Source organism: Panthera tigris, chromosome A2, assembly GCF_018350195.1.
Source record: "Panthera tigris isolate Pti1 chromosome A2, P.tigris_Pti1_mat1.1, whole genome shotgun sequence".
NCBI lineage: Eukaryota > Metazoa > Chordata > Mammalia > Carnivora > Felidae > Panthera > Panthera tigris.
Window position 1 is genome coordinate 110,375,421 of NC_056661.1, and position 22,833 is coordinate 110,398,253.

The window sequence follows — 22,833 nt, forward strand, 5'->3', positions numbered from 1 at the left end:
TGTTTGTAGATTTTGTCTGGCATCCATAGGAGCAGAAGGTGATTATTAAGAATAAGTACTTCCTTATATTTAGTGTAATTATTTTTTAAGAAATATATTCTATAATAATAAAAAGAACCAGTGTAAAATACTTTTTTGAAGTCAGTATAAAATACTTTTTTTGAATTCATAAGGGAGCAGAGAAAGGGGACCGGAAAGAAATCGAAGTGAAAACTTAGGAGCTACATTACATTTTAATAGTAAGAGGTAGGACAAGAGTATACACTAGAGCAGAATACTTTGAGCAAGTCAGTGTTAAATAGACTGCATCAGATGCCCTATCCTTACTGTTAGTTAACTGATAGTACAGAAGACAATTACTGAGATTCAGCAGGTGTCCTCCTATGATTTATCAGCGCTTGGGCTACCATCAATAATTAAATCTTGTTAGCAGATTATTTTTGAAATGTGTGATTGAGCATTCCACGTGAATGTAAGTAGGATTGTGGGAGAATGAAAAAGGAGTTGGGACAAGCATGAAGTGTATGGTATGTAAATATATGTGACTAGTTTATAAAAACCTACAAATATGTTTATTATTAATGGTATTTAATGTTATGCCAGAGGTAGAACTTCAATTCAGAGTTGAAAAACTAACTTTATAGAAAAAGAGGAAGGGAAAAAAAATCATGAAGCTTTATGACAGTAGCCAAAATGTGGGTTTGATTGTTAGCTATAGAATTGACATTGTTTAAGATATAGATGTTTCACTATATCAGCATGTGAAATGTTAATGGCTGTGGATTTTGTAGACTCATAGAAATAAGATTTGGAAGCCCTGTCATTTCACATTGTTCATTATTCTGCCAGACTAAGACTGGTTGCCACAGTCTGGTTTCCAGTGCTGTGCTCATTCCAATTTTAGATGACTCAGACCATGGAGTTACCACTGTTTATCTTGGGGGATTTTCCACCAGCTGAAATCTCAAAGTTAAAATGTTAACCTTTAATATTTCTTTGAACTTTCTCTTGCTTATTTTATCTTATCATTTGCCATTCTTCTTTGGTTGTTCTGGCCTTCCGTAAACTCTTCCAAATTTAATGTTTACTAGCAAACCACCTAGGGCAATAACATGTTTGTTTATTGATCAGAGCAATGACTGACCAGTTGGCTGTCATTAAATTTTCCTTTGTCTTCAGCATTGTCTACCTGGTTTAATTTCAGCATTCAGTACCTATCTAGAAATAATTTCTCTCAAGCATTTAAATTTTTTTTTTCTGGAGATGTAAATTGGATGTCAAAAACAGGAAATTTCAATGCTATGACAAAGAAAATTCCATATGCATTTGTTTATTTATTTGGCACATTACAAGCGCAGTGTCAAGAAGTTTCTGTTTTACATCATTCCTGTTACCTTGTTCTTACTCCTTGGATCTCCCACCATTCCTCTCTCACTGTGACATGATGATTTATTTTCTGTGACAAGCAGAGCTCTGCCCTCTACCCAGTAAACCCCTAGGAAGTATCAGCATATTTGAGATTTTCCCAGCCTGCTTCCTTAAACATCAACAGCAATCACCTTTTCTTAAGTTAGGGAGGTTGAATATGGAATTGTCCTGGTCCTCAGAGAGGTGTTGCTGTCTCCCAATGTTTTCATGTCACCTGGTGATTTCATGGTCGGGAACATGAGAGGACAGCATTTCCTGAACAAATTTTCTTTGAATTTCACTGTAGTTCTATACTAATATGTTACATTACAAGGGCTTTGTTGTGATACATATTTTAAGTGATACATTAATACTGCCTGGGTAATTTTGGGAAGCCCAGCAATTTTCAGAAGTAAGGCTAATTAACTTCATACACCAGCATGATGTTTATTGGACTTGTAGATATATCAACTGAGAAATGTGGCCAAGAAGAATACTTCGTATATTGACTACCTGAGGTTTCATGTAATGTGCTCTTTTGTCTATGTTGAAGCACCATTCTTTGTTGAAATGAAAGTCTCTCCCTAGCATGTGCATAAAAATATTGACTGAGTCTAGAGAGTGTGTCAGAATATCTCTGGCTAAACAGCAGTTTTGGTTTTTGCTTACCTCTTCTGTCACAGTAATGGTTTTATAAAATACATTAAATTACTACAAAAGTAAAATAAAAATGGAAGACAGAAGATTTTATTAGATTCAATAGATATAAAAATAGTTTGTTCAATTTCTATAAGTTTCTAAATATTTACTCTGGATTTCTGTATAGACCTCATCACACACTATTCACAAACCATTCCTGAAATATTACTGACCCTATCGGACATACTTTGAGTAACATTGATCTAGATTAATGATTCCGTGAGGTGCACACATGAAGTGATCAGCATTTTTGTGATAATAGATTACATTAAAATGTGTTGATATTACTATGTCCTTTAAGAAACAATAGAGAAATTGTCCTAACAGCTTCTTCAAGTGAATGTAAAGTAAGATTTTAATGAATTCACCTCTCAGCTAAACAGTAGCCACTAGGTTTTTTGTTGTTGTTGTTGTTTTTTTTTTTAGGGTTTTTTGTTTGTTTTAACCTCTGTTTTTAAGCTGATACTTTTACAAAGGAGTTAACTCTTAATTTCTTTGTTATAGACTTATTTTGATGTCAAAGAACAATATGCTTTATGTCAGTTGCCCATTTGGGCATAGGCATAAACAATCCATAGGCTCTTAACCTTGCATGCACTCATTTTTCAAATATTATTATGGTACTTTACTAAGCAAATCAGTGTCACATTCCAGCATGATGAAACTCAGTTCATTATTAATCATCTTAAATGTGACTTGTGTCTTACTTTCTTCTAAATGTTTTTAGTGGAGTACTGTAGGCTTCTGCTATTTTCTTTCAGCGAATTCAAGGTCGAAAAGCTAGCCTGGAGGAAATACAGCTTGTTCATTCTGAACATCACTCACTGTTGTATGGCACCAACCCTCTGGATGGACAGAAGCTGGACCCCAGAACACTCCTAGGTCTGTACGGGTCTCCATTCTACTGAGAATAGCACATTCCAGCACTATCATTAGTCAATGCTGTTGTCAGTTCAAAATACTTGGCAAGCAGTATGACAAAAAAATCAGCTTTTCCAACAGCATTACTCTGTGGAATGAGTCCTTTACAATAGAAACCAGCATAGATTAAGAAAATCTTGCATTAGAAAAAATGACAGTGCAAGTTCTATGATGTTTACTGTTAAATTAACCTTTATTTGAATAGTATTCACTGTGTTTTATCTTATAAGAATACATGCATTGTTGGCTTTGTCTACATTTTTAAGCTAAAAGAAATAAAGATTTTCACATTCTTCATGCAATTTTATCTTCACCTTTCCAATTTCTTTTGTGTCTTTTAGTTTTTTACTCTGACCTTAACATATAAAAGGCACTGTACCAACCCATTATTACTATACCTAGAACATTACATTTTATTGTAAGATTGCATTTTAAATTTTAGTATAATCTATTTAATGCATACCTTAACTATGGAATTAAATAGTTAAGTAGATAGCAGAAGTGTAAAACTAATAAACACAATTTTTAGTTAATATATAATTTTTCAAACATTTACCATTAGATATTAAAATAAAATTTATGTTGCGGAGCTTTGCACAAACTTTATATGAGTGATAGAAACAGAAGATTTCAGAAAACAGTTTGTGACAAAACCATATTTAGCTGGAGCAACTAATATTAATTATATTGTTTATTAATAACTCTTTATAATGGAATAATAATACATGACATAGCAATGTATGCCAAAGGATCATATTTTAAGTATTTTAACTAAAAGGGCATTTTAGGACTTTTCCTTGTCCCTTTCTTTCAAACAAACATATTATGTCAGATACCAACTATTGGGCTCTTTCACCTAATTTAATGCAATTTCTACGTGATTTATGTTAACTGGTCCTAAGCAATTCAAAAGCAAGTATATGACATGTAGTAGGCAGGCATCTTAGAAAGCAATTATAAAGGGAAATTAACAGTTACCCATTATAATGCTTACAATCTGCCTTTTAAAACAAATGGCAGGCACCCCTAAATTTGTGAAGTAAAGGCATATGGGTGAGTGTGTGTGAGCATGTGAATGCATGCATGCTGGGTAGTGGTAGCTTGGAGGGAAACTGACAGAAATGGGAACACATAAAGACTACTCAATTTTTAGAAAACATTCAAAATTTGATGATGAGAAATACTTTGTATAGTAGAATTGAAGTTATATAATTAATATAAAGGCAAGTCACTCCAAACATATAATCTGTATTTTTTTTTCTGAATTCTTTTGAAGGAATCAATATTTGCACATGCAGATCTTTTACATAAAGTACTTCTTTTGCTATGGATACTATATAATAAATGTCCTTATTTTAACATGATTTAATAATCACACCTATTTTACCACAAAGTTGAAGCAAACTGAACTTTCATGGTTTTATGAGATCAAAATACTCATGTATTTAAAGATAAAAAGCTGTGTCCATTTTGATAATTGTTTAACTTAGTTAAGAGAAAACCAGTAGAAAACTTTCCTAATTGTGAAAATTCTAAATATGGTCTAAAAATTAAATATGGTCTAAAGGATAAATCAACTTTCCTAATTGTTAAAATTCTAAATATGGTCTAAAAATTAAATATGGTCTAAAGGATAAATCAACCAAGGCATATGACTAGGTACTTTGGATTTAATTGGGATAAACTTACACATAGGCGTTTGAGAGGTGTTTCAAACAATCGTTATTCCACATTTTATCAAGCTGACGAACAGCCACTTTTTAAAAATTCTTTTATGTTTTTATTTATTTGAAAGAGACAGTATGAGTGGGGGAAAGGCAGAGAGCGAGGGAGACACAGAATCTGAAGCAGGCTCCAGGCTCTGAGCTGTTAGCAGAGAGCCCAACATGGGGCTTAAACTCACGAACCTTGAGATCATGATGTGAGTTGAAGTCAGACACTTAACCAACTGAGCCACCCAGGCGCCCCCATTATTCCGCATTTTAAGAGAAAGGAGGAAATAAACTTCAGCAGTTCCAAACTGGTTTACTTATGAAACATGGCAATACCACTGTTTTTGTAATGAAATTTTACACTTGAGCAAAACTGATTTTCTCAAAATAGTCGACATATATATCATTTAAAAATTTAATGATTTACAAGTAAATGCCAAACTATAATTTAGAACCTGGACAAAGGAGTTTCCTATGATGTATGCCATGAAAACACCAAGTATCAATAGCTTAGTTTTTACAGGTTTGTTTTCTTTTTTTCTTTTCCTTTTTCTTTTTTTGTCATTGTCCATCAGTGAAATTTTACTGGAATGCACCCATCCCCATGCTTTTTTTTTAAGTTTATTTTAATTCCAGTTCATTAACATATAATGTTACATTTGGTTCAGGTGTATGATACATTGATTCAATAGTTCATTACAGTACCTGATGTTCATCACAGCTTAATCCTCATCTATTTAACCCTTTCCCCTCTCCTCCTCCCCTCTGGTAACCATCAGTTTGTTCTCTATAAACAAAAAGTCTGTTTCTTGGTTTGTCTTTCTCTCTCTCTCTTTTTCCCTTTGCTTGTTTGTTTTGTTTCTTAAATTCCACATATGAGTGAAATCATATGGTATTTGTCTTTCTTTGACTGACTTATTTCACTTAGAGACTACAGTCTCTAGTCCATCCTTTTCATTGTGAATGGCAAAATTTGTTTCTTTTTATGACTGAATAATATTCCATTCTCTGTATATACCATATCTTCTTTATCCATTCACTAATCAATGGACACTTGGGCTGCTTCCATATCTTGGTAGTTTTTATGGTTTTAATGTAAATAAATTGGCCACATATTATTAGTTTTTAGTATTTAATGTGAGATAATATTCATACAATTGATGATTTTAGAGTTAGTTTTAGATACACATGAGGAATTCCATAGACACCTCTCAGGGATCAGTGAAGCAATTTCAATATTTTGTGCCAGCTACATGAGTAAAGAAAGATAAACAGGGATGTTGCATTGTTAGATCTAATGTCAAGCACTAAAATCAACTTTGATGACACTTTGAAGTACCTTAGTTTTTCTTGTGAATCCAGAAACTTAACTTGTTTTCCTTAATTCAAATTCTAAGTGAATAATCTCTTTTTTTTAAAAAGTTTAACCTTTCATCCTTTTTTGTGTGTGTATGAAATTTAAATTTTTGTGGCTTTTTACTTCTATCTTCAAGACCAGACTGAAGCTGCCATGTACAAATATATAGAAGTTTATAACCCTCAAGATACCTTCCCTCTCTTTATCCCTTTGTTTCACTGTATATATCCTTCTTTCTCCCCCAGCCCCCCCTTCCCGCCCCCCACCCCACAGATTGGCAGGTGGGAGCTGTCTGTCAATGTGCATGCATATTTAATTGAAATTCATTCACTTGTATGATTTTCTGATTTAAAGTAATACTACTTTTTTGATAGTTATGTTCTGGACTTAGGATGAAGGATTTAAATAAAAGTTCATTATCACCAGACCTATCAGTCTTTGAATCTTGAAAGACATCTATAGCTTATAAAATGATTAGATTTGAAAATGGGCACCATTTGTCTATTTAAGTACTCTAGACTGTGTAAGGTGACACTTTAAAAACATTTTCTCCAATCATTTTTAGTGTAAGGTTTTCCTTTGCATTAATATTCCTGTCGTTCTTAGTACCAGTTTTCATTAGCTTGTGGCTAGCCAGATCTGAGTCCATGAATAAGGCAATATAATATTATTAAAAAATAAACCCAGTCAGTTCAGTGAATTAAAAATTTTTTACACATTACTAAATTTAAATTATTGATTATTTGGTTGTTTTGTATTATTATGAACATTACTAAATAAAAATTCTCTTTAAGCAGCTTATCATTTATTCTCTTGGAGTTTAATAATTTTTAAAAATTACTTTAAATTTTCTTTAGTACATTTAGTACATTGTAATATTACCCCTTTTTACTGACTGTGGAATGAAAAGTTCAGACATTAAAATATACAATATTATATATTTTAATTTCACATGTGATCAGTACATCTTTGACCTGAGTCACTTTAGAGCCATTGGACTATGATACAGAAATGACCATTGCCTTTTCCTTTAATTACTTTGCAAGGAGGTTTAGGGAGTAAATATTTTTGTTTTCTCTATTAATGTACTAGATAATGTAGAAAATAAAAATTCAGGTGAACAAAATGATTAAAAATTCCATGAAGTACCAATTCCAAGAGACAATCACAGGTAAGATTTTGGTATATATTTTAAAGAAGATATATATGTGTTTATATTGTATAGATTTCCCCAAAAGGTTATCCTTTTTACTTTTAAACAAATTTTTAATATTTATTTATTTTTGAGAGAGAGAGAGAGAGAGAGAGAGAGAGAGAGAGACTGACAGAGCATGAGCAGGAGCAGGGAGAGAGAGAGAGGGAGATACAGAATCCAAAGGAGGCTCCAGGCTCTGAGCTGTATGCATGGAGTCTGATGCAGGGCTCAAACTCACAAACTGTGAGCTGTAGTCGGATGCTTACCAACTGAGCCACCCAGATGCCCCAAGGTTATCCTTTTTATAGTGTTTTTATTTTTAAAAATTTGTATTTTGAAGAGGCTTATACTTAAGACAAGTGTACTTTGTGTTAGTTATATCTGAAGTAAAAATTAATAAGTCTGTGTATTTGAATAGATGTTTTAATATTTAAACTTTTTAAGAAAAGGACAGTGTATTTCAGAAACTTTGGCTTAAGACATCACTTTAGAGGGATACACTCAGAAGTGTGTTATTTTAAGTAAACTATAAATAAAAAACATATTAAGATATATTAATTGATGTGTAGGCTAGCCAAAACAATCTGGAGACTCAAATTTCATAGGTGTGTGTCTTCACATAGGGCAGTAGACTCTACATGTAATAATAATTATATTCATTTGCTTTGAGTTCTTGCATATCTAAAATTTGATTACTTTTCTTCTGAATCAAGTGATAAATACTATGTGACATATCATGTGTTATTAAACACCAAAATTTTTAAAATTATAATTGTATTCCCAATTTATATATTTTTTCATGTCTTCTTAATGTGTAGGTGAAGCCTCTCAAAAGTTCTTTTCTTCATTACCTTGTGGTGGACTTGGGGTAAGTATGAGTTTGCTGCTTTTAAATAACATAAACTACCAAAAAAAATCCTTTGATTTATCATTGTGGTTATGGGTAAAGCCATTTCTCAGTAAAAGTTATCATAAACTTCAGGACTGGCTACAGAATTTATAGGGCTCAATTCCAAATGAAAATGCATATCCCTGTGTGCAAAACTAAGAATTTCAAGATGGTGACAACAGTGAATTAATCCAAGTGTGGGGCCTTTTAAATCTACAGTTCTGTGTGACTGCACAGATAGCATATCCACAAAGCCAACTTTGCTAGACTTACGTAGCTGGAAAAAAGGTAACACAAAAGGATTCAACTGTTTTGCAGCAGAATTCAATTTTCAAGAGACTCATACTGAGTACGCAAATGCCTAATATTCCTGGTGAAAATGGCATAGGCTTCACAAAGTGCTTTGCATTGTGGCACACTTTATTTGTGAACCCTGGGGCCATTTTTGTCTTCAATAATTAACAAAGCCTTTTTTGACCCAGCATATTTATACCACATTTCAAGGACAAATTTGTTTAAATATACGAAGAAAATGCGCTACGTTTTGGTGGATGCTTAGAACATATCCTTTAACCTGCAATCTATTTACAGTTAACCCTTACCAGTAACAAGTTGTCATCTTGTAGAACTAAGTACTAAGTCATATTAGGACTTAGAAATATTTCTAGATCAGGTTTCAAGGACTGAGGAATTTAAGTCAATTAAGTTTCTTAGACATTGAAGGGAAAGAACTGTGTGTGTCATATTTTAGGCAATATTTTACGATCACTAAATTTTATACAGGGAAATTGTACATATTTTCAGCTAATTCTTTCATTTTAGTGACTCTAGATTTAACAAGGATAATCTTTCTGTTTCTTCACCTATGATTCTACCCTCTTCAGAAATATAAATGGCAGCTACAAGAACCAAAATCTGCTTGGAATTTATAGTTTGCTAACATTATACCAGGTTTATACCAGTTTTGTAAAATAGTTATTAATACCATTTTGCAGATGAGAAACTGAAGGCTCAGAGAAATGACCTTATTTTCCTGAAGTCACACAGTAACGGGTAAAAGTCTAAAAGTATGAGGTTGATGTGCGTGTCCATGTGCAGGAGTTCTAAAAGAGCTTATTTGTTCTTTCCATGCCGTTTGTCTTCAGTAGGCTAGTCCCTGGAGCCTAGCATCGCAGCACTGTGGCTGATGTAATGTTCCTTTTGTGGCAGCTCACCAGTGAGCTTCACTTTTTGACCTTGAGCTCAGTATAATCACTATCCTACATTAAACCCTCCTTACTTTTAGCAAACCCACTGTGAAGCCAGGAACTTGCAAAATTATTCTAGAAAACAGAGGATAAACTGACTTTTAAATTAGGTTTCATTGACAATGGATGGCATTGGCTTTGTCATTATTTTTTAACATCCCAAGTGCCCATTTTAAGAGAATGGCTGAGTACCTGAAAATGAGGCAAAGAATGAAACAAAGCTAATGGCTACTTAGAAGATTCAATGATAGGGAGGAAATCAAAGCTGTTAAAAGAGTGATGGTCATCAAACTCCCACTCCTTTACATTTAATACATGACGCAGCGCTGAAATGAGGACAGCTCCTTAGGATCCACCTTCCAAGTCTGACTTGGGTTGTGCCTATACTATATTATCCCTTGAACACAAAGCACCTCTATTCAAACTGCTTAAACTCATACCAAGGTAGCTTCTTATTCTTTAGCTCGAACTGTTCTAGTAAACTCTTAGAAGTGCCCAAGGAATGAAGGGTCACTGCTGCTTTTGTCCCTGTGTGTCCAACATAAAGCAAAGTGAGTGTCATAAAATAAGTCCTTCATAATGTTTCCAAACACTGTCTTAATCCTTGGTGACAGCAGTGGTGGTAGGTAAATGTAGCTTTGGCAGACAGAGGGGAGGAGGAAGACTGGATTAGTTTGACTTCATCAGTATTGAAGAGGGCTGGAGAGAGGCACTTCTCTTTATTAGATTGGCCTATTGGTCTTCTGAAGGTTCACACTGGTGAGTGTGAACGTGTGTGTTATGCATGCATGTGCATGCACAAGCTTATCCATGTTGAAACTGTAAAGAACTAGTTTGGGACGCCTGGTTGGCTCAGTTGGTTGAGTGTCCGCCTTCTGCTGAGGTCATGATTTCACAGTCTGTGGGTTTGGGCCCCGCGTCAGGCTCTGTGCTGGCAGCTCAAAGCCTGGAGCCTGCTTCAGGTTCTGTGTCTCCCTCATTCTCTGCCCCTCCCCTTCTCACACTCTGTCTCTCTCCTCTCAAAAATGAGTAAACATTAAAAAATAAAATAAAAACTAGTTTGATTTGGCTTTTTTTTCTTCCAGAAACCAAATTGTGTTCTGAGGCATTCAGAAACCTCCTTAACCCCTCAGATTTTGGGTTTTGATACAAGTCCTAAGAGAAATTCTGAATCCTTTGTGTTTCTACCAGTCTAAATTTTTACCTTTGGGACAGTTCTAGACATACAGAGTATATACAAAGATACCCAGTATGAACCGAGAGTGGTCCAACTTCATAAGCTCTCTTCCCAGAGAACTTGGAAACCACTGAAATTGCCCTGTCTTAAGGCACTCTTCTAGTTCAGATCATCTAAGATGGACCCATTAGTTTGAATCCTAAAATACTTAATGCTCTCCAATTGTTAAAGGAAACTCTAGTTCCTGGAATATATACTTGCTACTAGATGGCTTTAATATATACCTGCTGAAGGCTAATGGATTGACTGGATTTTGAGGAGAATACCTGGGATGTTGTGAAATCAGAAAATCCCTACTTCTTATTAAATTTGCCCCTAAAATTGTATATAATACTTTTTTAAAGTTTTTAAAATTCCAGTATAGTTAGGATACAGTATTTTATTAGATTTAGGTGTACAATATAGTGATTCAGCAATTCAGTACATTACCCAGTGCTCATCATGATAAGTGTACTCTGCATATGAAAATTTGACAGTGTTGGCTAAGTTGCTCAAAGGGCAAATGGTACTTAAGTTTCTTTCAGGTATGTTTTCCAGAATTACACTTTGAGCAACAATCTCAAGGGTTTCTAATTTCTTTGTGTTTGGTTCTCATTTTGTTAGTTACTAGGGCATGACTCATTTCTCATTAATATGTGATTGCACTGCAGAAAATGCATCAGTTGCAGAGAGCATTTTACCAAATCGCAGGACTTGGTCATTGTATAATGGCATAAATAATTAAGGGACTCTGAAAATAAAACCAAGTGCAGGACCACTTTAGTTCTCACTCCTAAGGGTATATCACTAAAAATAGTGATCATTTTTCTAGCCATCTGACCTGCTGCTGTATGAAGAAATCTTGAAATCATTTCTCAGCTTTATTTTTCCCTCTTCACTTGATAGGCCACAAAAAAACCACAAAAGCAAGGACGAGCAGGCTTTTATGATAATGTCGTCATCAGCTCCCAACTTCAAACACTTCTGCGGCTTTTGAGTTGTCATTTATAACTTGGAACTGAATCGACCCATAATTCCCATGATACACTTAGAGAAATTGATAACAGACTCTGCACTTCTTTTATGGCTCGGAGGAGGCAACTCCAATCACATCACTATTGGCAGGCAATATTATTTTTTGACATGGTTGTAAAAGTATAAAGGGGCTTATGGCATTTGTTTAGATGAGGAATGGGCTCTCAAGCTGTGCTGGGGTTTACAGGACCAGATTAGCGAGAAGCAAAGGGAATATGATGTTTGCAAACAGGATATGATTTTATATATAAGTTTGGGTTTCATGCTCTGTTCCCTGGGGAAAGCCCTGCAGACAGCAGAGAATTCCACTTTTATCCTACAACAGACAGGCTCCTGGTGCCAAAAGGCAGAAAAATAAACGTGGTCAATGGGCAGTGTCAGACCCTTGATTGGAGGAGGAGGAGCTGTGGAAGAGGCAGAACAATTTCCTAGGAGGAATGAGGAATTGCTGAGCATGGGCAGAATCTGGGCCCGCCTAACTGGTCAAAGATGTGCCAAAAATGAGGCTCTGTGAGGTTTTATCAAGGCACCTTCTCCGGCAGCAACTCAGTCAATCTGTGAACACAAAGCTGGATTTTTATTACAAACTTTTACTCTGCCCGTATTCTATTTGATAACTCCTAAATCTGACACACTGTGGAGGTTAGAGATGTCATTTGTGTGATTTGGAGAGGGGGAGATGGGGAGAAGGATTAGGTGGTTGTGGGGAGGTAATTTAAGGCTCATTTCCATTGCCCTGAGGTTTTCAGCATACATTTCATTTATCTTCTAACTATACTTGCTCTATAGGAGGCAGGTTTGGATGCAATGTCTCAAATTCTCTTTGATTCTGTCATATTTATAATCTAAGCTCTTCCCCCTGATATATAATATTTACGTATACATAAGTATTATATATGTACATACGTTCAAAAGTATCAAATTGTCAATTTGATACTACATTTGTATCTTTATATCATTTTACCCATTTATTACATTACATTGGTTCTTCCCCAATAACAGTAAAAAAAAAAATCTAGTGCAAGTCTTTTAAAGGATCTCTCTGACTTTCTTTATTGTGTTATAATATCAGGAAATTATTTATTTTCTGACCAAATCTATAGACAGATCGTTAAATTCAACGTAACAGAAATACTAGACTAATATATTTTTATCCTGCTCTTCAGAGTGGTCTTTTTAGAAACACAATCAGTATTTTAGAAGACATAACAAATGCTATCATATGAAGAGTAAAGGGTAGGAAAAATCACTTTGTGCCAGTAATTAGATAAGGTGCAGGAATGTAGTTACTGATGAGACAAGGCCACTTTTCTCATTTGCTCATAGCCTATTCATTGGGCTGATTTGGACAAATGTTGTGCTGTAGAAACACAATGGAGGGGGCTTCCAGAACAGAAAAGAAAGAAGAGTGATGTTGAAACTATTTAAGTAGTCATAAGGTAAATAAATTTTCAAGAACAATTAGGAATGAATATATTTGTATGAGTATGTGCATGTGTATGGGGGGTGGTTATGAGTATGAGGTAGGGCTACACGTCCAGACATTAATTGTTTAGGTCATAATAACACACCATATTATTAAAAATTGCATCAAGCTATTGCTGATTAGGAGGGAATTTTTTTTCCCTTAAGCAACAACAACACCTAATGTTTATGCCAAAATTTATATGTTCCTTATCATAAGTGCACACATTATGTGCTGTTCCCATCCAGTTGTCCTAAGCGGGCACTTACATCTGCAGAGTTGGGGGTGGCATCTGTTTCTCACATGCGGTAATCAGGATTATGTTGATTTCCCTTGTATTAATGTTCAGCTCAAATGTAGCTTGCAATCAGTGCTTCATTTCCTCCGCTGCCGCTATCAGAGAGGCATCACAGCCCTCTTCCCTCCAGCATAATAAGAGGACCCACTAAGATTTGGGATTTCTCTTTTTCCCATCTCCCCTTTCCCATTTGGATTTTCGTTAGTTTTAAACTGGATGCAAATGATACTAGCAGGAATACCACTCGGCACCTGGAAAAAGTAACACTGATAAGCTGCCCTAATGAAATTGTTTCAGAATTTTGGTTCATGTTATGGATTCCACAAAAAGATCATGTTGCTCTAGGTGTGGGGCAAAATATTATGCAAGCTAGGAGATGCCTTCTAAATAACAAAGGATGTTTCCAGTATTGCATAGAGTATGCTAATTGTATATACTCAATAATAGTTACAGGGAAGTAGACGGCATTCCCTACAGAGATAAACATCTATATGTTACTCTGTGTTTACTACAAAATGTAAAATGGCATATAATCTTTAAGTATCTGGTGTTCATGGCAGGAAAGAGGACAATTAGAAATGAAAACCTTAAGTTCCTCCTCAGTTCACTTCGCTGTAGCATCTCATTTGTGATTAAATTCTTTCTATTGCTTTGACTTTATGGCTAAGCACAACAGGATGCATTTTCAAGTTCCAATTTCATTTTCCTTTTTAAAGTACACATGTATATAACAAAGCTATTAAAATTCTTCTGTTGTCAACATGAGATAGCTTAAAAATGCCATCATCAAAGCCTTACACATGTGTTTTTTACGTTCTTGGGACCACAACTATAAAAACTGTATGAGCAACACTGTCAACCAAAGTACTGTCAATAGCAGAGAAGAAGAAAACATACCAATTTCTGCAATTTCTTGTTCTATAATCTTTCTCTTGTCTGTAATAATTTTCTCTAAAGAAATTGAAACTTAGATTATGCTATTCCTAAAGGTAAATGGGTTTGGTGAACATTAAGCTTCTAATTCAAGAAATTTATGGTTCTGTGAAACAAAAGCTCTGAGAAATTAAAACATACTTGAATAAATTCAAATATACAATCATAAATTGGTTACCACTTCTATTGTCAAGAAAACATAAGGCCTGAGGTCAGATGAACACTTAGAGTTGACAAACGAAATAGTACTTAGAAAAAAAGGAATCTTTGGTCAGCTTCTATGTTGTGCAGCTTAAAATAGACCTAAATCCTGGCCCATCTCACCTTTTCATTTTGATGTGAAAAAACTTCATTAATATTTTTATTTGTCACATCTCTACCCTGGATCCTGATCCCGATAATTAATCTCTATAACAAACTAATGTCCAATGCAGAATATTGATACAGCCTATTGGATTTTTCTTTGTTAAGTATTTTGACAGAAAGTTTAGTAAAGCATAATTTCTAAATTTTCATATAATATATTTCAAATTCCAAAACTTAAATAAATTAGTTTGCTGAATGCATGAGCCATAGCAATCAGTTCATGGCAGAGTCCCTAGGACTTAACCATTCCACACTCCTGGGTAGAACCCATAGCTCCTGACTCATAGGCAAGCAACATCATTATTACTGTATAACGTCTTCTCTTAAGATATAGAATAATAAGTAAAATTAAGAACTTGAAAGAGTAAGCAGTATCTTATAAACAAAGCATACATTGAATCATTTTTTAATGAAGACTGTTAAAACACTAATACATTTGAGAATGATATACACCCAAAATCATTTGGTTAATTTATTTTGTTACTATATTCTAACTAATATGATTTATATAGCCTCTAATTAATGTTTACTATGGGCACATGTAGATATCCTTTAAAATGATCCTGTACCATTTTGAAGTGTGGCCATTCAAAGAAATAAAAACAAGGCCTAAAAGTAGTGAAATTCTTAGCTACTAAATAGATGACTTTTTAATTAACCTATTGCCCCTCTTTCAGACATGTCAACATCTATTCATTTTTCCATTAAAAAAATAGGTTTTGAGAGCCTCCTATGTGCTAAGTATGGAGCAACTCTAGCCTCATATTCTTATTTAAAAATTTTTATTTTCTTATCAGTTCTCAATCATATCCCTTATTAGGCTTATCGTTTGTACACTGTGTTAAGCTTCCTCTATTGCTGTTCATCAACTTTATGGGAAAGACCTGAGAGTCCATGATGATATGGACTGAAGGCAAAATATCTGGTCTCTTAATGGAACAAAATCCAAAGTCATTTTTCTAATGAAAGATTTATGCAAGACAGCTTTCCTGTCTCAGGTTTCTTAGAGGCATCAAATCTTCATTTTGAGAGCTAGCAAGTGAATGCACTCTCTAGCATCAGCTCACTATTCCATTAAAAGCAAGTAAAGAAGAAAGAAGTCAAACACACAAAACGAATTGGCCTTTAGATGTAATATACTCACAGCTTCGGGCAGAATTTATTCACTCACTTATTCACTTGTTTACACAGTAAATGTATACTGAGGGCTTACTATATGCTAAGAAACTATAAGTACAGCAATGAGTAAAACAAAAAAATTCTATCCTGGTGGGGGGAGACAGATAAGCAAATATGCATTAGTTCAGATATGTGTGTGTAATGAATATTCTGCAGAAAAGAAAGCAAGGAAGGAAGACAGTATGGAATCTGGTGGGGCTTGGGGACAGAACTGGTGGTTAATGGAAAGTGTTACCTTTTGGAGATCAGCATTTCTGGGTGACATGACCTGGGAGTCCTCGCTTCTTGTGGTGACTAAATTAAGGAGGGATAACAGGGAGCATGAGGGTAGGCTTGTCAAGACTGCTCAGAGTTTCTGGGTCCCCATCTTCACTCCTACCTATGAAGATGTGACCATCTTGGGATAGGGTTCTGTCCTGAACACACAGAGTTCAGGGCCTACTTTTTTGACTCCTGGGTTTAAGTGTGGTGGTGGAGGTGGGGGCAAGTTCAATTACAGGCAACCCTGTAGTTCCTGAAATCTCTCTTAAGATCTGACCTTGGAGGATCTTGAAGGTAGGGGCACAAATATCCAGTCTGTGGCTGTGAGACATCTGGGTGGCTCCAGATCTTAGCAGCATTATGTGCTTAGGGGTTCCCAGTCCCTGGGAACATTATTTGGACATAGTTTCCCATATTGTGCAGCTGCAAATTAGATACAATAGTCTAACACCTGCCATTTTCAAGTATATTGAAAATGCCCTGACATTTGTATTATATTTCCCAGTGGTTTTTCATGTGCATTTTAGCTGCTTCTTTAATGGACACTATTGTATTGTGTCCTCAGTTGTCTCCAGCTGGTCCCTGCTGATGTATATCTGAGCTGTGAGAGTCAAGATAACTGATTTATTGATCCCATTAGGTTAGTGAATGAAGCAAAGGATGATGACTTCTCTATTTGTTCATTGCCAATTGTGTGCTATGTGTATACAGCACAAGGAGCACAAACTTTGGAGTCCAAATTCCAGGGCTATATTTACTATTAAATTTCTGTTGCTGATACTGTTAATATCTTCAGTATTAAATGGGATGAATCAACAAAAAAATTCAGCTAAGTTGTTTACAGCTGTACTCTAACCATCTAAGTAAAATTATAACCCTTAACTTTAAACCTAATAGTGTACAGAAGGTTGACTTGATGAGGTGATTATCTATTAGGTGAGATGCCCTGACCTCTCCAGCAGGGCCATAGAGAACCCTTTAAAACATACCTATTTATTGGTTCTTGTAGAACTGGACTGATTCACTGTCTTTATATGGAGCTTCCAGTGTTAACCTACCTCATGTCTTAATCTTCACAGCATTCCCAGAAGTCTTGTTACTAAAGGTGTAACTTGGGCTTTATACTCTACAGAAAAGGAAACTGAGGTTCAGAGAAGGGAGTAACTTGTTCAAGTCACACAATTAGTAGGTGGCGAAGTAGAGATCTCCTGATTCCCAAGCTCTTGACCACAGTACTGTGCACACACAACTTACCATAATTTCGACCTCGTATGATTATCAACACTCATTTCCCAAATGAGAATAATCCTAGCCATAATAAAGCACAATTATTTCTTTTGCTGAAAGCCTTTTCTTTTTTATTGTACTTCCTGTAAGGTATTATCCATGCTCTCAGGCATCATTAATTTGGGGTGAAAATTATGCACCTATACACAGCATTGTAATTTGAACTAAAATACTGAAAAACCTCTGCCACTGGACCAAACCACTATGGGATGAGTAAGATAGAATCTCATTTTACACACCTATGGAGTTAGAGTTAATTTTATTAAGCTGTCTTGGAAGAAACAGGGCTCTAACATGCACTGTCCAGTACTTACAAGGATTAGAATATTATGAAATATACTTTCCATAGCGTGTTCACCAGATTAAATGAAGTAGTAGGAAAATACTGAGATGGTCTTACTTGGCTATATCTCTAATTCAGTCTTGGTGGGACTGACCAGCCGATTACTATGAATAGCAATAAGGACTCTGAGATTCTTTGATTGACCACATAACCCAAAGTAATTCATATATTATTGAGAAATCCTTGAGTCCACCAGTACCTTAAATAAGAATCCTTAGAATCGTAAGATGCAGCACAGCCACAACAGATATGTTCCTATACTTATTCTCATCAGTGGCACATAAATAGCAAAGGGATATTTTTGTGAAGATGAAGAGTGACTAGAAATTGTACATGTAAGGTCAAGGCTGTCAGAAAGCAGTTGATCATACTGGGAGGGGGGTTATGGTAGAGCATTAATGTACATGGCATGCCCCTTGTCTCTTCCAGCTGCTTCATTAATAGTTCACGCCTTCTTTCCATATGGAATATCGGTCACAGTATTCATTCATCATATCCATGGTTTTACTTGGAATCTGAAGGTCCTCCCTATAGCTTCTCTATTTCTTTTTCATCTCACCATGACTAAAAAAGCTAAGGTGTGGACATTATAACCTACAAGTGATCCCAAGGGAGTGGGCTGTCATTCATGTGTTCCTCTTAGTGTTGAACAAAAGAGAGAAAGCATGTGGGTTTACCCACACAATGTCATCATAAATCCATCCCAGCTCCATTTCAAAAGTCTCAGGATTTCAGCAGAACATCTAACATGAAATGAATATATACATTCAAAGAAGAGGCATATTGTATCACATGGGTGAAGGGAGGAGGCCATTGTTAAAGGCTGCAGAGCCAACCAAAGAATACAATGAAGAATACCATAGGTCCTTGGCCCAGAAATATGACTGTCAACATACTCCTACAGGAATCACCCAGATTACAGAGGGCTTTCAAGAGATTCTGAAGTACTGCTACCTAAATAACGCGGAACCTTCCTTGAGTGGTTTTATGGCTTTAGGGTGTATGTCTTTCCACCGAGCTCTAGAGTCAGAGAAATCAGCAGTGTAAACTCTATCTTACAGTTATTTGACTTATCTTAGCCACAGTTTCTTCATCTTTAAAATGGGGACAGTTGGGCCTCTCTCATTGCATTATTATGAGGATCAAATATGGTGATGTAGGTTATCAGTGGCAACTCTGTGTAGTGAATGGACCTACTGCATTCTGATGGGTGGCCCTCATTAGGTCTTGTTTTGCAAAGAATAAAGGAGCTGCTGCCTCAAAGGTATGATTTTAAATCTTCCTCAAAGTCCTGAAACCTTCAGGTCCCATCTGACATACTACCCAGCTAATGTTCTCCCGTTAGAATGGTGGCAGTTTAGGGAGACTAGTAAGAAGGATATGGAGATTGTTTTCAGAAGCCCTTGTAATGAGATACACAGAGAAACTTGATTTAGAAATTAGAACATTTGGATTCAAGTCTCCACATTGTCTCTGATTCAACAGAACTGGATGGGGCCTGAAATTCTGCATCTCTTACCCATATGATGTCAATGTTACTGATCCATGAACCACACTTTGAATGATAAGATCCTGTATGACTACAAAGGCGCAAATAATTTAATTTTTCTAGGCTTCAATTTCTTTATCTCTGAAGTAGAGGTAATTAATGAAACATACTTTATCATCTCCTTTGGGGGTCAAATATGGTATTACTTTGTGGTAATACTTTATCTAAATTTAAAACAGATTTTTTTAAGTTTATTTATTTATTTTGAAAGAGTGAGAAGGTGTGTTTGGGGGAGGGGTAGAGACAGGAAGAAGAGGATCTGGAGCAGCCTCTGAACTGTCAGTGCAGAGCTTGAGGTAGGGCTTGAACTCACAGACCATGATATCATGACCTGAGCTGAATAAGACTCTTAACCAACTGAGCCACCCAGGCACCCCTAAAATAGCTTTTAAAAAATCAGTTTTTCTGGAGCGATCATAAAGCAGGCTCCCATTAACTTGATACTGGGGATCTGGTTGACAAGGACTTACAGGGATGTCTTGTCTTCTTAGGGCAAATAGTTAAGACCTGGAAGTTCTATGATGAGTAGGGGTACACCATGACAGAGGATGGGGGCCCTAGAGGCACCCCAGATATTGCTGGTTATCAAGCTAGAGAAAGGAGGAACCTAATGCTAGCAAATGAAAGCTATAGACCTAGGTGTGGTGCTAACTAAAGAAACATGTTCTTCACGAAATCAGTGATGTAATGCAGGACTTGAACGGGGAAACTATTTTTACATTTTAGCCAGAGTCAAACCCTGTCAAGAAATATATCACTATAGAATTGACTTATTTTCATCCATTAATTGATTCTCTTGGCACACATTTATTAAGGATCTATTATGTGTCAGATGTGTGAAGATACCCCCTTAGCACTGCGCTCATGGCTCTTAACACTAGTTCTCATCATATATCATTAAGAAGAGATCTATAGAACAAACAATATAGAAAATCTTTTTTTAGTTCTTATCTGCATTTGTCTGCTCAGGCTGCCATATAAAGACACCACAGACTGGCTAGCTTCAACAACAGAAATCATCGTTTACCAGTAGCTATATAAATATAGGGTATTCCTAAATAATAGCTCAGGTATCCCATGAAGTTATTGATTGTTTTCCAAGCTTCACAGTCATCCTGTATATGGAACATCATGTAACTAGCCTACTGCAAGGAAATCCAGAGGAAAGAAAAGAAACACGTACAAAACAAACAAAACAAAAACATCTACTTATAAAACCTGATTAACCTTTTATTTTTTATTTTTTTAAAAAACATTTTTCATGTTTATTTTTTTATTTTATTTTATTTTTTTTCAATATATGAAATTTATTGTCAAATTGGTTTCCATACAACACCCAGTGCTCATCCCAAAAGTGCCCTCCTTAATACCCATCACCCACCCTCCCCTCCCTCCCACCCCCCATCAACCCTCAGTTTGTTCTCAGTTTTTAGGAGTCTCTTATGCTTTGGCTCTCTCCCACTCTAAGCTCTTTTTTTTTCCTTCCCCTCCCGCATGGGTTTGTGTTAAGTTTCTCAGGATCCACATAAGAGTGAAAACATATGGTATCTGTGTTTCTCTGCATGGCTTATTTCACTTAGCATCACACTCTCCAGTTACATCCACGTTGCTACAAAGGGCCATATTTCATTCTTTCTCATTGCCACGTAGTACTCCGTTGTGTGTATAAATCACAATTTCTTTATCCATTCATCAGTTGATGGACATTTAGGCTTTTTCCACAATTTGGCTATTGTTGAGAGTGCTGTTATAAACATTGGGGAACAAGTGCCCCTATGCATCAGTACTCCTGTATCTCTTGGGTAAATTCCTAGCAGTGCTATTGCTGGGTCATAGGGTAGGTCTATTTTTAATTTTTTGAGGAACCTCCACACTGTTTTCCAGAGTGGCTGCTCCAATTTGCATTCCCACCAACAGTGCAAGAGGGTTCCCGTTTCTCCACATCCTCTCCAGCATCTATAGTCTCCTGATTTGTTCATTTTGGCCACTCTGACTGGCGTGAGGTGATATCCGAGTGTGGTTTTGATTTGTATTTTCCTGATGAGGAGCGATGTTGAGCATCTTTTCATGTGCCTGTTGGCCATCCGGATGTCTTCTTTAGAGAATGTCTATTCATGTTTTCTGCCCATTTCTTCACTGGGTTATTTGTTTTTCTGGTGTGGAGTTTGGTGAGCTCTTTATAGATTTTGGATACTAGCCCTTTGTCCGATATGTCATTTGCAAATATCTTTTCCCATTCCGTTGGTTGCCTTTTAGTTTTGTTGGTTGTTTCCTTTGCTGTGCAGAAGCTTTTTATCTTCATAAGGTCCCAGTAGTTCATTTTTGCTTTTAATTCCCTTGCCTTTGGGGATGTGTCCAGTAAAAAATTGCTACTACTGAGGTCAGAGAGGTCTTTTCCTGCTTTCTCCTCTAGGGTTTTGATGGTTTCCTGTCTCACATTCAGGTCCTTTATCCATTTTGAGTTTATTTTTGTGAATGGTGTGAGAAAGTGGTCTAGTTTCAATCTTCTGCATGTTGCTGTCCAGTTCTCCCAGCACCATTTGTTAAAGAGACTGTCTTTTTTCCATTGGATGTTCTTTCCTGCTTTGTCAAAGATGAGTTGGCCATACTTCTGTGGTTCTAGTTCTGGGGTTTCTATTCTATTCCATTGGTCTATGTGTCTGTTTTTATGCCAATACCATGCTGTCTTGATGATTACAGCTTTGTAGTAGAGGCTAAAGTCTGGGATTGTGATGCCTCCTGCTTTGGTCTTCCTCTTCAAAATTACTTTGGCTATTCGGGGCCTTTTGTGGTTCCATATGAATTTTAGGATTGCTTGTTCTGGCTTCGAGAAGAATGCTGGTGCAATTTTGATTGGGATTGCATTGAATGTGTAGATAGCTTTGGGTAGTATTGACATTTTGACAATATTTATTCTTCCAGTCCATGAGCATGGAATGTTTTTCCATTTCTTTATATCTTCTTCAATTTCCTTCATAAGCTTTCTATAGTTTTCAGCATACAGATCTTTTACATCTTTGGTTAGGTTTATCCCTAGGTATTTTATGCTTCTTGGTGCAATTGTGAATGGGATCAGTTTCTTTATTTGTCTTTCTGTTGCTTCATTATTAGTGTATAAGAATGCAACTGATTTCTGTACATTGATTTTGTATCCTGCAACTTTGCTAAATTCATGTATCTGTTCTAGCAGACTTTTGGTGGAGTCTATTGGATTTTCCATGTATAATATGTCGTCTGCAAAAAGTGAAAGCTTAACTTCATCTTTGCCGATTTTGATGCCTTTGATTTCCTTTTGTTGTCTGCTTGATGATGCTAGAACTTCCAACACTGTGTTAAACAACAGCGGTGAGAGTGGGCATCCCTGTCGTGTTCCTGATCTCAGGGAAAAAGCTCTCAGTTTTTCCCCATTGAGGATGATGTGAGCTATGGGCTTTTCATAAATGGCTTTTATGATGTTTAAGTATGTTCCTTCTA

The 22,833-nt window shown here is 35.9% G+C and overlaps 1 protein-coding gene across 2 annotated transcripts in view; it reads left to right on the forward strand.

The window, feature by feature from the left end:
- HDAC9 (histone deacetylase 9) overlaps positions 1-22,833 on the forward strand; it is a 955,850-nt gene that overhangs the window by 692,540 nt on the left and 240,477 nt on the right. For both annotated transcript variants that reach the window (XM_042967858.1, XM_042967863.1), the window contains exons 17-18: positions 2,868-2,988; positions 8,110-8,159. In XM_042967858.1, the coding sequence (XP_042823792.1) occupies positions 2,868-2,988; positions 8,110-8,159 (171 nt within the window). The remainder of the gene's footprint in view (positions 1-2,867; positions 2,989-8,109; positions 8,160-22,833) is intronic.